Source organism: Salmo salar, chromosome ssa01 (genome assembly GCF_905237065.1).
Source record: "Salmo salar chromosome ssa01, Ssal_v3.1, whole genome shotgun sequence".
Lineage (NCBI taxonomy): Eukaryota > Metazoa > Chordata > Actinopteri > Salmoniformes > Salmonidae > Salmo > Salmo salar.
The window spans coordinates 50,999,744-51,016,660 of record NC_059442.1 but is presented as its reverse complement, the minus strand read 5'-3'; the positions used below and the strand labels follow the sequence as shown (position 1 = coordinate 51,016,660).

Sequence of the window (16,917 nt, the reverse complement as noted above, 5' to 3'; positions counted from 1 at the left end):
AATGAATTGGGGAGGCTGAGAAGGAACGGTGTGATGACCCTATTATAGTTGAAGAGGTAATTTATTCTATTGAACACCTTAAAAATAATAAGTCTCCTGGGACTGATGGTATATCTGCTGAGTTTTACAAAACTTCTCAACAGTTAGCCCTATTTCTGTTGGAGGTCTTTTCTGAAAGCATTGCAAATAATGCTTTCCCACCCAGTTTGACTCAAGGTCTGATTACATTAATATCTAAGCCCAAGAAAGACTTGCTTCTCCTCAGTAATTGGTGTCCAGTCTGTCTGCTCAATAATGACTACAAAATATTAGGCAGTATTGGACTCAATTATATAAGAGACCCAATCTGGCTTCATGAGAAATAGACATATATCTAATAAGATCCGACTGGTGTAATTGGCATTACCTTATTGACTATTCTGATCTAATCATCGAAGATAGTTTTGTCTTCTTAGACTCTTATAAAGCCTTCGATACATTGGAACATGCATTTCTATTTCTCTCCCTTGAAATTTTGTTTGGGGGAATTATTTTGTTGTACTATTAACTATGAATGGGAACAGTTCCATTACATTAAAGCATGGCATTTCTCCTAGATTTGATTTGAAAAGAGGAATTAGGCGAGGTTGCCCAATTTCGCCTTACCTCTTCCTGCTTGCAACCCAACTTCTTACAAGTTCTGTTAAATCCAGCAATATAAAAGGGATCTCTATTGCTGACAGAGATATTATCATAAGTCAGCTTGCAGATGACACCACCCTCTTTTTGAAAGATGCTGACCAGATTCCTAGAGCAGTCGATGTGATAAATATTTTTTCCAAAGCATCTGGTCTTTGCCTAAACCTTAAGTGTGAATTGTTTGCTGTTAAACACTGTGATACCCTCTATATGCAATGTTCCAGTCAAGGAAAAAGTAACATACCTTGGGATTACCGTATCTAAGGATCAACAGGAAAGATGCTCATTAAATGTCATACCTATTATTGAAAAAAATGAAAAGAAGATGAACCATAGGTTGCGAAGGGATTTATCCTTGAAAGGTTGAGTATTGCTTTCTAAAGCTGAAGGTATTTCAAGCCTTACTTATGCAGCCCAGTCCCTACAAGTATAGGTAAAGCGGTTGTCCAGATGTTTTTCAACTTCATCTGGAAAAATGGTTCACATTATATTAGGAAATCTGTCGTTATGAACACATATGAATATGGTGGTCTCATTTTTTTCATAATAATGCTTTTAAGATAAATTGGGCTAAACATTTCTTAAAGAATCCTACTTCAATTTTGAATTTCATCCCTCATATCTTCTCCTATTTTGGTGGCTTCAATTTCATGTTACTTTGTAACTATACTGCTCAAAAAAATAAAGGGAACACTTAAACAACACATCCTAGATCTGAATGAAAGAAATAATCTTATTAAATACTTTTTTCTTTACATAGTTGAATGTGCTGACAACAAAATCACACAAAAATAATCAATGGAAATCCAATTTATCAACCCATGGAGGTCTGGATTTGGAGTTACACTCAAAATTAAAGTGGAAAACCACACTACAGGCTGATCCAACTTTGATGTAATGTCCTTAAAACAAGTCAAAATGAGGCTCAGTAGTGTGTGTGGCCTCCACGTGCCTGTATGACCTCCCTACAACGCCTGGGCATGCTCCTGATGAGGTGGCAGATGGTCTCCTGAGGGATCTCCTCCCAGACCTTGACTAAAGCATCCGCCAACTCCTGGACAGTCTGTGGTGCAACGTGGCGTTGGTGGATGGAGCGAGACATGATGTCCCAGATGTGCTCAATTGGATTCAGGTCTGGGGAACGGGTGGGCCAGTCCATAGCATCAATGCCTTCCTCTTGCAGGAACTGCTGACACACTCTAGCCACATGAGGTCTAGCATTGTCTTGCATTAGGAGAAACCCAGGGCCAACCGCACCAGCATATGGTCTCACAAGGGGTCTGAGGATCTCATCTCGCTACCTAATGGCAGTCAGGCTACCTCTGGCGAGCACATGGAGGGCTGTGCGGCCCCCCAAAGAAATGCCACCCCACACCATGACTGACCCACCGCCAAACCGGTCATGCTGGAGGATGTTGCAGGCAGCAGAACGTTTTCCACGGCGTCTCCAGACTCTGTCACGTGCTCAGTGTGAACCTGCTTTCATCTGTGAAGCGCACAGGGCGCCAGTGGTGAATTTGCCAATCTTGGTGTTCTCTGGCAAATGCCAAACGCCCTGCACGGTGTTGGGCTGTAAGCACAACCCTCACCTGTGGACGTCGGGCCCTCATACCACCCTCATGGAGTCTGTTTCTGACCGTTTGAGCAGACACATGCACATTTGTGGCCTGCTGGAGGTCATTTTGCAGGGCTCTGGCAGTGCTCCTCCTGCTCCTCCTTGCACAAAGGTGGAGGTAGCGGTCCTGCTGCTGTGTTGTTGCCCTCCTACGGCCTCCTCCACGTCTCCTGATGTACTGGCCTGTCTCCTGGTAGCGCCTCCATGCTCTGGACACTACGCTGACAGACACAGCAAACCTTCTTGCCACAGCTCGCATTGATGTGCCATCCTGGATGAGCTGCACTACCTGAGCCACTTGTGTGGGTTGTAGACTCCGTCTCATGCTACCACTAGAGTGAAAGCACCGCCAGTATTCAAAAGTGACCAAAACATCAGCCAGGAAGCATAGGAACTGAGAAGTGGTCTGTGGTTACCACCTGCAGAACCACTCCTTTATTGGGGGTGTCTTGCTAATTGCCTATAATTTCCACCTGTTGTCTATTCCATTTGCACAACAGCATGTGAAATTTATTGTCAATCAGTGTTGCTTCCTAAGTGGACAGTTTGATTTCACAGAACTGTGATTGACTTGGAGTTACATTGTGTTGTTTAAGTGTTCCCTTTATTTTTTTGAGCAGTGTATATCCACAGTAAAAGGAGTCCTATGTCGATCAGCAAGGAAGAAGCAAGGAAGAAGCCACTGCTCCAAAACCGCCATAAACAAATCCAGACTACGGTTTGCAACTGCACATGGGGACAAAGATCATACTTTTTGGAGAAATGTCCTCTGGTCTGATGAAAAAAATAATAAAAAATAGAACTGTTTCACCGTAATGACCATCGTTATGTTTGTAGGAAAAAGGGGGAGGCTTGCAAGCCGAAGAACACCATCCCAACCGTGAAGCACGGGGGTGGCAGCATCATGTTGTGGGGGTGCTTTGCTGCAGGAGGGACTGGTGCAATTCACAAAATAGATGGCATCATGAGGCAGCAAAATGATGTGGATATATTGAAGCAACATCTCAAGACATCAGTCAGGAAGTTAAAGCTTGGTCGCAAATGGGTCTTCCAAATGGACAATGACCCCAAGCATACTTCCAAAGTTGTGGCAAAATGGCTTAAAACCTCTCTAGGCTAGGCGGGACGAATTCGTCCCACCTACGTAACAGCCACTGCAAGCCTGTGGCGCGATTTTCAAAACGTTAAAAATCCTATTACTTCAATTTCTCAAACATATGACTATTTTACAGCCATTTAAAGACAAGACTCTCGTTAATCTAACCACACTGTCCGATTTCAAAAAGGCTTTACAACGAAAGCAAAACATTAGATTATGTCAGCAGAGTACCAAGCCAGAAATAATCAGACACCCATTTTTCAAGCCAGCATATAATGTCACCAAAACCCAGAAGACAGCTAAATGCAGCACTCACCTTTTGATGATCTTCATCAGATGACAACCCTAGGACATTATGTTATACAATACATGCATGTTTTGTTCAATCAAGTTCATATTTATACCAAAAACCAGCTTTTTACATTAGCATGTGACGTTCAGAACTAGCATACCCCCCGCAAACTTCCGGGGAATTCGCTAACATTTTACTAAATTACTCACGATAAACGTTCACAAAAAGCATAACAATTATTTTAAGAATTATAGACCTCCTAAGACCTCCTCTATGCACTCGATATGTCCGATTTTAAAATAGCTTTTTGGTGAAAGCACATTTTGCAATATTCTAAGTACATAGCCCAGGCATCACGGGCTCGCTATTTAGACACCCGGCAAGTTTAGCACTCACCATAATCATATTTACTATTATAAAAGTTTGATTACCTTTTGTTGTCTTCGTCAGAATGCACACCCAGAACTGCTACTTCAATAACAAATGTTGGTTTGGTCCAAAATAATCCATCGTTATATCCGAATAGCGGCGTTTTGTTTGTGCGTTCCAGACACTATCCGAAATAGTAAAGAAGTGTCACGCGCATGGCGCAATTCGTGACAATAAAATTCTAAGTATTCCATTACCGTACTTCGAAGCATGTCAACCGCTGTTTAAAATCAATTTTTACGACATTTTTCTCGTAGAAAAGCGATAATATTCCGACAGGGAATCTCCTTTTCGGCAAACAGAGGAAAAAATCCCAAAGGCGGGGGCGGTCGGGGTCACGAGCATAAGCCCAGTGTCCCTTGATCGGCCACTTGAGAAAGGCGATAATGTGTTTCAGCCTGGGGCTGGAATGACGACATTCTGTTTTTTCCCGGGCTCTGAGCGCCTATGGACGACGTGGGAAGTGTCACGTTAGAGCAGAGCTCCTTAGTAAATGATAGAGATGGAAAAGAAGTTCAAGAAATGGTCAGACAGGCCACTTCCTGTAAAGGAATCTGTCAGGTTTTGACCTGCCATTTGAGTTCTGTTATACTCACAGACACCATTCAAACAGTTTTAGAAAATTTAGGGTGTTTTCTATCCATATGTAATAAGTATATGCATATTCTAGTTACTGGGTAGGAGTGGTAACCAGATTAAATCGGGTATGTTTTTTATCCAGCCGTGTCAATACTGCCCCCTATCCTAAACAGGTTAAGGACAACAAAGTCATGGTATTGGAGTGGCCATCACAAAGCCCTGACCTCAATCCCATAGAACATTTGTGGGCAGAACTGAAAAGTGTGTGGGAACAAGGAGGCCTACAAACCTGACTCAGTTACACCAGCTCTGTCAGGAGGAATGGTCAAATTCACCCAACTTATTGTGGGTAGCTTGTGGAAGGCTACCAAGGCAATACCCTGAATTAGTATTTGGTATCATTCAAACTTCTGACCCACTGGGAATGTGATGAAAGAAATAAAAGCTGAAATAAATCATTCTCTCTACTATTCTTCTGACATTTCAGATTCTTAAAATAAAGTGGTGATCCAAACTGACCTAAGACAGGGAATATTTACTAGGATTAAATGTCAGGAATTGCGAAACACTGAGTTTAAATGTATTTGGCTAAGGTGTATCTAAACTTCAGACTTCAACTGTACAATATACAGTATATATTGTACTTCAAACTGTATATTGTACTTCACATTACTCTCTGGTAAACACACTATGTCAAATAAAATCTGTGTATTTGCACAGGATACAGGTGTAAATGGTACAGTGAAATGGTTACTTGCATTAGTAGCGATATCAAAAACAGAAAGTGTCCAGATAAATATTTTATAAATGTTTTATAATTATTGAACTTGTCTTAATTGATGGGTCATATGAAGGAAATGCTATAACCACCAACATTTAGCTAAGTGGATGGGTCACTATTGTCTAGACATGTACCCATGTTCATGAAATATAGTAGATGGCTGTAATCACCCCCAGACACACCTGGCTAATTTGATGGATCATGTAATCATCTGGTGAAGTGGAGTCTTTTCTTTAGACATGTAGCTAGTTAAACAATGACCGGCATAATCCCAACTCATACTACTACCAATACAAACATAGCTGTAGTATGAATCTGCAGGTAGGTAAAGCTAACCAACTAGGTTCAATGTTAGCTAGCTAACATTAGGCTATAACTAGCAATGCAAGTGGATTTCTGAGTCGAATAATATTACTACACAGATCATACATGTAACGTTAGCTAGCGAGCCAGCAAGCTAACGTTCGCTAGCTAGCTAACAGTATGCTTTAACTTGCAATGAAAACTAAATTAGAAATTATAATATCTGAAAATGTAGCTTGACTCTTATCCATATACACAGACGATCGCTTCACGGCAGACTGGAACCATTTAACTATGTTTTGTTTGTAGCTACATCTTGTTTGGCTAGCGTTGTGTCAAGTCACTCCGGTTCACACTGACCATGGCATGTGCAGAAAGTAGCCCATCACTTTTTGCTACTGATCTGTCGATAGCGCCTGCTAAATTCGGGGCATCAATGTTGGTGAGAAAAGTAGCAAACCTTTTGTAATTCTCAATGGCTAACGTTATATCTTTGAAAAACGGCGCGGTAGAAAGGACTATCAACACATACTGAACAGCTCACGTTATAGACAGAAGCGGGCTACATGGCAGACCAATCCTCCAAACTCATCTCCCGGCATGTCCAGCCCATCCATTATCTTGTGGAATAGACATCGGCTGGAATGCGGTTTTAACCAATCAGCATCCAGGATTAGACCCACCCATTGTATAATTAAGCAATAAGACCTGAGGGGTGTGGTATATGGTCATTATACCACGGCTTAGGGCTGTTCTTAGGCACAACGCCCTTAGCCGTGGTATATTGGTCATATACCACAAACCCCAGAGGTGCCTTATTGCTATTATAAACTGGTTACCAACATAATTAGAGCAGTAAAATAAATGTTTTGTCATATCCGTGGTATACGGTCTGATATAGCACGGCTGTCAGCCAATCCGCAGCATTCAGAGCTTGAAACACCCAGTTTATAATCCCGGTATATCAGCACAGTAGAATTCAATGGATAAAGTTCATTCTTGCATGTTCTATGTTTGCGCTGCCTTAGAAGCATAAGTCTAATTGAAAACGTTGTCATTGTTGAATTCTATTTTCAAAATAGCAAGCCAGGACCGATGGTTTGGTTAGCTAAACTAGCAGGTTTGTTTTGTTACCATGGCAATGTGCTAGCTACTTCAATGAATGTTGAACACATTTCTACCTGAAAATGTATTAAATTATAGCCATTGTATAAAAGGATTAATCAACTCGGCACTCTGTCTTCTCTCAAAAATAATGGTACTCTGGAAAGGGCAATTTCATGAATATTCATGAGTCTCGACATAGAACCCACCGTGTGATTGGTTGAGCCTTCTTGAGTGCGTGACGTCACACAGATGCTCTACAAAGCCTTCTGTTTAGCAAGCTCGTGCCACCGGCAAATTGTCAGAAATTGTCAGTCATGTTTTAGTAAGGGTTCAGAGAGACGTCACGCAACCAAGAGGGCTAAACTAATCACCCGACAGATTCTATGTCGTAACTCATGAAATTGCCCCCAGCCTTCCTACGAAAGGAATTTTAACTTACCGCATCCTATAGAGATCCTATTAAATACTAGAGGGGTTATGTCATAAACCCTAAAAGTTCCATAATGGGGTGAAAATGGGAGCCATCTTGGTCAGGGAGAAATCCAAAACCAGTCTAATTGGAATGAATGGCAGTAGAGGCATCCCACCTAGAAAAAATGTTGTAAAGACAACTGCCTGACATCCAATCTACGCTCAGTTTTGGTTGAAAGTGAAAGTTAAAGGACACAATTTTCAGGTCGTGGTTTCAATGACTTGAAACAATTTAATTTCAATATACTTGTTACCTATACGCATGGACGCAGTATAAAAAATTATTCTATGAACAATTTTATTAACAATCATACATCACTCCAGTATTTTTTTACAACATTCAAGTGCTAATTGTTTTTATTCCACTGTTGAAGAAGCATGACTCAAATCATCATACCTACTCATATTTCAAACATCCAGCGTGACAAGACATTTTTCCATGCCTCACTATTAACTTAATTATTGCCAATACATATTAAGAACGTTTTTTATTCTTATTTTGACCTAATTTTCAGGTCATGTAACATTTAGTCATTATTATTTATGCAACCAACTGATAATTGTTTTGTACACTTATATTGTTTACCAAAACAAGCTGGACATTACATCCGATTCTTACTCTTTTAATCAATGGCATCAACATATTTCAAAACCAATGAACTGACCAATCAACCGACTGTTGCAAAACCAATGAACAAATATGTGCAAAAACAACACATCCTTGTCCATCTTAGTATGAGAAACAAGGGCCTCCCGAGTGGTGCAGAGGTCTAAGGCACTGCATCGCCGTGTTGAGGCATCACTACAGCCTGGGGTTCAATCCCAGGCTGTGTTACAGCCGGCCGTGACCTGGAGTTCCATAGGGCGGCGTACAATTGGCCCAGCGTCGTCTCGATTAGGGGAGGGTTTGGTCGGGGGGCTTTACTTTGCTCATCGTGCTCTAGCGACTCCTTGTGGCATGACTCGACCTTGCAGGGATGAGACAAGATCACATTTTGATATCACGAAATTGGGCAGAAAAAGGTGGTAAAAAAATAAAAGGCGGTATACATTCATAAAATTGTCCATGGTATGTACTGAGTGTACAAACATTAGGAACACCTTCCTAATATTGAGTTGTACCCCCTTTTGCCCTCAGAACAGGCTCAATTTGTTGGGTCATGGACTCTGTAAGGTGTCAAAAGCCTTCCACAGGCCCATGTTGACACCAATGCTTCCCACAGTTGTCAAGTTGGCTAGATGTCCTCTGGGTGGTGGACCATTCTTGATACACATGGTCAACTGTTGAGCGTGAAAAACCCAGCAGTTTTGCAGTTCTTGACACACTCAAACCGGTGCGCCTGTCACCAACTACCATACCCCGTTCAAAGGCACTTAACTTTTGTCTTAGCCATTCACCCTCTGAATGGCGCACATACACAAACTTTAACCTGCCTCCTCTCCTTCATCTACACTGATTTTTTTTTTAAAGTGAATTTTAACAGGTGACATCAATAAGGGATCATAGCTTTCACCTCGTCCGTCTGTCATGGAAAGAGTAGGAATTTCCTAATGTTTTGTACACTCAGTGTATAGCTGATGGTCTAACATCCCTCTCTTCCATAACAACAGCGGACTCCTCATTTGCGGCAATGGCTGGCGAAGAGAAGCCAGCACTCCATCACAGCAGAGGCAGGAGTCAACACAGCTCCAGCTACAGTTCCCAACGCGGCCACCAATCGGATCCTCGGCCGATGGCTGTTGGGCTGCAGTGGACTGGTGGTCGGGGCAGTGGTTTTGGGTGGTGTCACAAGGTAATGCAACACATCATGGAAGTGAAGCGATGTATTATGTACTGTAGTTGTAACCACATTGGTTGGATCTTCAGTGTTCAAGGGAATTACAACTGAGAATGGGTCTACTTTGATTTAATGTGAGATGAAAAACTTGGAGCTGCAAGACCTAGCTAGTTAGCTGTAATGGTTGTGAAGACGACTCCTACGTAATGTATTGAGAGATCCTGTTTGTGTGTGTTCTCCCTATCCAGGCTGACGGAGTCAGGGCTCTCAATGGTAGACTGGCACCTGGTGAGAGAGATGAAGCCTCCTCAGACTCGGGCCGAGTGGGAGGCTGAGTTTGCCAAGTACCGGCAGTTCCCAGAGTTCAAAATGTGAGTGCCTGGCCTGTATGTATAAGTCTTGATAGTTAGGCTACCTCAAAGTCTACATCAACAGAACATGTATAATTATGTTTTAAAGGGATACTGGGAGATTCTCCTGTTTTTTCTACTTAGTGTTTGATGAACTCGTGGATACAATTTTTTTGTTTGTCTCTGCGTGCAATTTGAAGGAAGTTAGCAGTAGTTTTGCGAGCCAATGCTAAGTGGTGTTAGAGCAATGACTGGAAGTCTACAGGTACGCTAGCATTCTTCCTCTGACTTCCTTCATACTGCACACAGAGACATGCAAATGGTATCCACAAGTTCATCTGATTTTAGAATCTTGCAGTATCCCTTTAAGAACCTGTTTCTGACCTTTCTAAGATACTCGACAGTGGTGTGAAAATGCTCAATTTATAGCTGCCTTAGAAAATAAGTCCTCCAAATGTCCTCTTAAAATGCTAAAGGAATTAACTATCTCAAACCATTGGTTAGATTTAATTTCACCTGGGAATCACTCTAAAATAGCAAGCCTTTCTGTCAAATATAGCTTGTTGCAAACGACTTTTGACTACTCATCTCATTGTTGACTCACTGTCCACTCTGTTTTTCTCCAGAATGAACCATGACATGACTCTACCAGAGTTTAAGTTCATCTTTTACATGGAGTGGGGCCACAGGATGTGGGGCAGGCTGGTAGGGCTGGCCTATGTCCTCCCCACCATCTACTTCTGGAAGAAAGGCTACTTCAACAGATCTATGAAGGGACGTGCACTGGGACTCTGTGGATTTGTCTTCTTTCAGGTAAGCGAGTAAGGGGGGGGGGACGGGGTATAGTTCAACAAATTTATGATGGGATGCGCACTGAGACTCTAGATTTTGTCATCTTCCACCTATGGAGGAGGGTTGGAGGATGAAGTGATGGAGAGGGAGAAAAAGAAAGTGAGAGCGAGCACACGATAGTTCAACACAGATAGGGACGTATACTGGGATTTGTTTTCTTCCAGGTGAAGAAGGATGTGATTGAGGGTGAGGGAGGGAGGGAGTTATTTTATACTTGCCCGGGTTGAACCTGGAACGGGCGAAAGCGGGGAGGGAGGAGTGCCCTTCTCAAATCGAAAAGTAATCTGCGCCACTCGGTCATGATGTCAACAAGGCAGCATGGTGTATCGTCCAGAAACGTACATCTCTTTTCCATAAAATAAATGCTGGAATTGAACTCATTTTCATTGGGGAGGCATGTAAAACGTGTTCACTTTGCATGGGAAGACACAGAATCTTACTAATTACAACATGTGCCTAATTCCGCCACTTTGTTTTGAGCCGGCTTCGCCATCAGACAGAGCATGGCAACTGACTCACACTCAACACAGCCTGGTTCCACATCGAATCCAATCAACTTTCAGCCGGTGCAAAACATGCCTACACGGGCGCCCGGGCGAGATTAATCGAACCCCCTCAGAGTGAGAGGGAAAGGATAGGTCAACCGATCTATGAAGGGAATGGCGGCGTACTGAAGCACTGTGGATTCGCAGACCTGACAACCTGCAGGCATTTTGCGTATCATGCACACAATTAGAGGTAAAAATATGCTGGTACAAAAAACTATAAAATATGCACAAAAAAAATATTGCTTATTGTTGGCACGTTGTGGTTTTTGACTCAACCGTCTGAAGTTGGAGCTGAGCCAATCAGGGGGGCATCTCATATTGTATGTGTTAGTCAAGCACATATCCACAATTCTTTTGTAATTTGCTCCTTAGCTAAGGCGACATTATGACGAAGGTAGTTAGCTACAGCGGTTAGTCAACTAAGCGAAAAACGTTCTTGCCCGCACGTGCTTTATCTCTGCAACGGTAGCGAGGCCATTGATGAGTAACGTGAGGTGTTGCCAAAGTTCAGTGCGCATCGCTGCGTGGATGGAAACAAACATGGCAGATACCGTCCTTCAGAGAGCTATGTTAGACTGTTAAAGATTTAGTAGGCTTATGTTAGTTAATCGGTTCTTGATCTGTCCTCTTGATACAGCTGTATGTCAACAGTAGGCTGCAAATGATGTGATAATAGTCAGTTCACCAATGTCAACAAGGCATGTTGAATGAATGGGAGCCTAGTAGTCAGACCTAACTTGATGGATTAGGTCAGGGATGGAGACAATGACTGAATAAATGAAGATGATGGAGCTCTGAAACAAGCTCATATAGACCTAGTTCAGTTGCTTCATATTCTAAGTAACCTACAGTACGCTAGACTTCAAGATGGTATCCAGTCATTTAATTATTCCGAATTTTCTCCCCAACAAAATGTAAGAATAAGACAATTTATATTTTCACTAGACTATCCACATAAAAACACCTATTAATTAGAATAATAATTACCACTAAATGTTACCTATGAAAGTGTCATGGAGACCACCTTAATTTCATTAAATATCAAACACAAGGCTTTTGCTATAATTTAATGCTGACCACCTCTGGACCTCCCCCCTACCCAACCTTAGGCTTACATCAGCACCACCTTGTCTGAAAATCCTAGGGAGAGCCCTGATTGTACATTTAAACGTATTTCTAGTTAGCTACTGAAGAGCAGCCAATTACCTAGTACCCATAACTCTATAGCCTACCATTCCTACCGAGGCAGTCTTCTGCCAACATCATTATTAGGCAAAAAAAGGTGCATTTGCCTATGACTTGAGCAGTGTGAGTGTCGCTTGCGCAGTTGTGGGGACCAGCCACGATGCTGAAGTGGTACTCATACAAATTATTCAAGATTGGCAGGTCTGGATTTGCCTCTTCCAGATGATACAGTACACAAATGTTCTGGGACTGTCTGAGAACCTAATTTGTACATGGCTTCTACAGTCTTAAGTTGTCTAAAATGGTTTCCCCATCTCTTTCCATTCCCTTCTTGTAGGGCCTCCTGGGCTGGTACATGGTGAAGAGTGGTCTGGAGGAGAAGCCAGAGTCCTATGATGTCCCCCGAGTCAGTCAGTATCGCTTGTCTGCTCACCTAGGGTCAGCTCTGCTGCTCTACTGTGCTAGTCTATGGACTGGACTCACACTGATGGTCGAGCCGCACAAGGTACTGAAACACGCACACACGCGAAAGCTCAAACTTTGCATATTAATCATGTTTTGAATCCGTGTCCCCTTCCTCTACTCCTAGTTGGCTAATACTAAGCGTCTGAACCAGCTGAGGGGGTTTGCTAAGGGCACTGTAGGATTGGTCTTCCTCACTGCACTCTCAGGTAATGGTGTGTGCTGTGTGTGCCAAAGTGGCGGTTGTAGCAGGTTTGGATGTGCATTGTGTATATACAGTGCCTTCGGCAAGTATTGAGACCCCTTGACTTTTTCCACATTTTGTTAGGTTACAGCCTTATTCTAAAATTGATTAAATCATTTTTTCCCTCATCAATCTACACACAATACCCCATAATGACAAAGCAAAACAGGATTTTATCCATTTTCGCTAATAAAAAAAAGAATATATTACATTATGTAAGTATTCAGACCCTTTACTCAGTACTTTGTTGAAGCACCTTTGGCAGCGATTACAGCCTCAAGTCTTCTTCGGTATGACGCTACAAGCCTGGCACACCTGTATTTGGGGAGTTTCTCCCATTCTTCTATGCAGATCCTCTCAAGCTCTCAGGTTGGATGGGGAGTGTTGCTGCACAGCTATTTTCAGGTCTCCAGGGATATTCGATCAGGTTTAAGTCCGGGCTCTGGCTGGGCCACTCAAGGACATTCAGAGACTTATCCCAAAGCCACTCCTGCGTTGTCTTGGCTGTGTGCTTAGGGTCGTTGTCCTGTTGGAAGGTGAACCTTCACCCCAGTCTGAGAGCTCTGGAGCAGGTTTTCATCAAGGATCTCTCTGTACTTTGCTCTGTTCATCTTTGCCTCGATCCTGACTAGTCTCCCAGTCCATGCCGCTGAAAAACATCCCTACAGCATGATTCTGCCACCACCATGCTTCACCTTAGGGACGGTGCCAGGTTTTCTCCAGATGTGACGTTTGGCATTCAGACCAAAGAGTTCAATCTTGGTTTCGTCAGACCATAGAATCTTGTTTCTCATGGTCATTGTAAATAGTGTTTGGCCAATATTCCATTAGACCAATTTACCATAAAGGCCTGATTTATGGAGTGCTGCAGAGATGGTTGTCCTTCTGGAAGGTTCTCCCATTTCCACAGAGGACCTCTAGAACTCTATCAGAGTGACCATCGGGTTCTTGGTCACCTTCCTGACCAAGGACCTTCTCCCCGGATTGCTCAGTTTGACCGGGCGGCCAGCTCTAGGAAGAGTCTTGGTGGTTCCAAACTTGTTCCATTTAAGAATGATGGACGCCACTGTCTCAGCTCTACAGACAATTCCTTTGATCTCATGGCTTGGTTTTTGCTCTGACATGGACTGTCAACTGTGGGACCTTTATATAAACAGGTGTGTGCCTTTCCAAATCATGTTCAGTCAATTGAATTCACCACAGGTGGACTCCAATCAAGATGTAGAAACATCTCAAGGATGATCAATGGAAACAAGATGCTTTGTCATTATGGGGTATTGTGTGTAGATTGCTGAGGATTTTTATGTGTTTAATACATTTTAGAATAAGGCTGTAACGTAACAAAATATGGAAAGAGTCAAGGCTGTGATCAAATCAAATTTATTTATTTAGCCCTTCTTACATCAGTGATGAGACCAGTATTGTAAGGCTGTGATGAGACCAGTATCGCAACTTTTTCCCAAGGGAAAAATAAATAAATGTGACTCTGGATGACGACAGGGCGGCAGGTAGCCTAGCGTTGGGTCAGTAACCGAAAGGTCGCTGGTTCGAATCCTCGAGCCGACTAGTTGAAAAATCTGTTGTTGTGTCCTTGCTTCTGTAAGTCACTCTGGATAAGAGCGTCTACTAAATGACAAAACATTTAAATGTAAACATAATGATGCTTCCAACATTAGGGCTGTTTTCCTAAAGACTTTAAATACGCTTCATATTTTGTTTTCTTGCCACGATACCAATGCGTATCGCCATGCTGGTATCGTCCCGTCCCTAGTTTTGTTTCCTTGCCACAATACTGGTATCATCCCAGCCATAATAACCCTAACATGACTGACTATGGTGTGTGTCCGTGTTTGTGTGTTACAGGTGCGTTTGTAGCAGGGCTGGATGCTGGGTTGGTGTATAACTCGTTCCCTATGATGGGAGACAGATGGATCCCTGACGACCTTCTGGCCTTTTCTCCAACACTCAAGAACTTCTTTGAGAACCCCACCACTGTTCAGTTTGACCATCGGGTTCTGGTACATAACGCACCCAGCCTCGTTTTATTAATCTGATTTCTGTTATTTATGTAGGTTATTGATTTCGCACTTCATACCTTTTACAAAACAATGCAGCTTACGCTCATGCATGCATACATTTTCGTATGGATGGACCCAGCGGCAATCGAATCCATAATCCTGGCGTTGCAAGCGCCGTGCTCTACCACCTGAGCCACAGATGACCACTAAACAGTAACTGTTACTCCCTGCCTCTCCCTCCAGGCAATCTCGTCTCTGACGGCCATCACAGGTCTCTATATGTTCTCCAGGAGGATGATGCTACCTAGGAGAGCTAAGATAGCCATATCCTGCCTTACAGCTATGGCCTATGCGCAGGTACACACACACACACAGTACGTCATACACGAATGCTTTCTTTTACACTGATGCTTTTAAGTCTGTGAGGGGAGAGTGTTTTTGAAAATCAGTATGTACAATGGGTGTTAATTTGTCCCTGTGTTTTCATCCTCAGGTTGCCCTGGGCATCAGTACCCTGCTTCTTTACGTGCCCACTCCCCTGGCAGCGACCCACCAGTCAGGCTCTGTCGCCCTGCTCTCATTGGCCATCTGGGTCCTCGCAGAGCTCAGGAAGGTGGCCAAATAGATGCCCACTTTGCCATGACTCGAACAGGCCTCCAGAGACAAACCAGTCCAAGGAAGAAAAAAAAAAAAAGATATTCACAAGATGTTCCAGGAAAAAAGAGAGGAGAGAAGAGAATCATTCTATAAAACAATGGTTTGGGTCTTTTGATACTATGTCGGGGAACTTCTATGTTGCAAAGCTGCAAGCTCCTTCCAAGGGTTTTAAGTTATATCATAACATTAAAATTAAGTCATATAAAGGTTGTTTTGATTGATGAAATGGCAAGAATGTTCAAGCTTATTTTACTACATTTTTCCCCTGCAGTGCAGTGGTTGGGCCAGGAGGTGAGTCGCCTGTAGTTCAGAAATCTCACTGAAAGGCATTACTGTAGCTGACGACAGATGTAATTTCAATGTCACTAAATAGTGACTATTAATAAACTGAAATTGAATTGAGCAGAACGGCCACAAATTCAGTTCAGCTTTCCAAGTTTGAAAACAGATTCTGCTCCGGCGGGAGAAATCAATAGGTGACTATCACAGCCAATCACAACACTGGCGGGTAAGTAATACTGTGAAACACTGATTCCACTGTTAGTGGCAGACATATTATGGACATTTTCTGAAATTATATTGCAAAAATTCTAAAAAGAAATCCTATGTCGGCACCTTTTAATGCCTTCAGAAAGTATTCATACCCCTTGACTTATTCCACATTGTTGTTACAGCCTGAATTTCAAGAAATAAAAAAACTCATCCATCTACAGTGCATTCTGAAAGTATTCAGACCCCTTCACCTTTTCCACATTTTGTTACGTTACAGCCTTATTCTAAAATTGATTCAGTCGTTTTTTTACTCTTCACACTACCCCATAATGATAAAGCAAATACAGGTTTAGAAATGTTTGCACTCTCCCCTCACATATATAAAAAAACGATCATATTTACGTAAGTATTCAGACCCTTTACTCAGTACTTTGTTGAAGCACCTGTTTTAATTTTGTCATTATGGGGCATTGTAAATTCAGGCTGGAACGCAAAAGTCAACTGATCATTTTAAAGGCTTGCATACAATAATTACATAATACTAACGGGGACATAGGAAGTGTGTGTGTGTGTGTGTGTGTGTGTGTGTGTGTGTGTGCCTTTTGCTTCTGAAACGGACAGGACATGAATGCTTTTGACTTATTGAGTTGTTTCTCATCCTTTGACTTCTGTCTGTTTCTGCTGATCAATGCACTGCCTCTTGATTTTTCTGTATTTTCATACTGGGGTGAATATTAATGCTTGCGGTAACCACAGATCTCGGATCAGTTGCCCAACCCCCCCAATCCTTACCTGAACGATTGAGGTATACCGGCATGTCTGAGCCAGGATCAGTGGCTGGAGGGCAATCTTTGTATGTTAAATAATGTATTATATATTGCTTTAGGGCGTGAGTGTCTGTGTGATAAATACATATGGAATCTTGGGTTTGTTTTGTTACTCGAGATGTCTTTAAATAAAGGCAATGTTAGACCATA

General features: G+C 42.5%; 1 protein-coding gene across 1 annotated transcript in view; it reads left to right on the top strand.

Annotated features, from left to right (window-relative positions):
- Positions 1-16,917, top strand: part of cox15 (cytochrome c oxidase assembly homolog 15 (yeast)) — a 21,252-nt gene extending 4,335 nt beyond the window's left edge. Inside the window, exons 2-9 of the mRNA XM_014199095.2 lie at positions 8,966-9,147; positions 9,381-9,503; positions 10,109-10,295; positions 12,405-12,572; positions 12,657-12,738; positions 14,637-14,791; positions 15,035-15,148; positions 15,285-16,917. Coding sequence (XP_014054570.1) covers positions 8,966-9,147; positions 9,381-9,503; positions 10,109-10,295; positions 12,405-12,572; positions 12,657-12,738; positions 14,637-14,791; positions 15,035-15,148; positions 15,285-15,416 — 1,143 coding nt within the window. The 3' untranslated portion in view covers positions 15,417-16,917. The remainder of the gene's footprint in view (positions 1-8,965; positions 9,148-9,380; positions 9,504-10,108; positions 10,296-12,404; positions 12,573-12,656; positions 12,739-14,636; positions 14,792-15,034; positions 15,149-15,284) is intronic.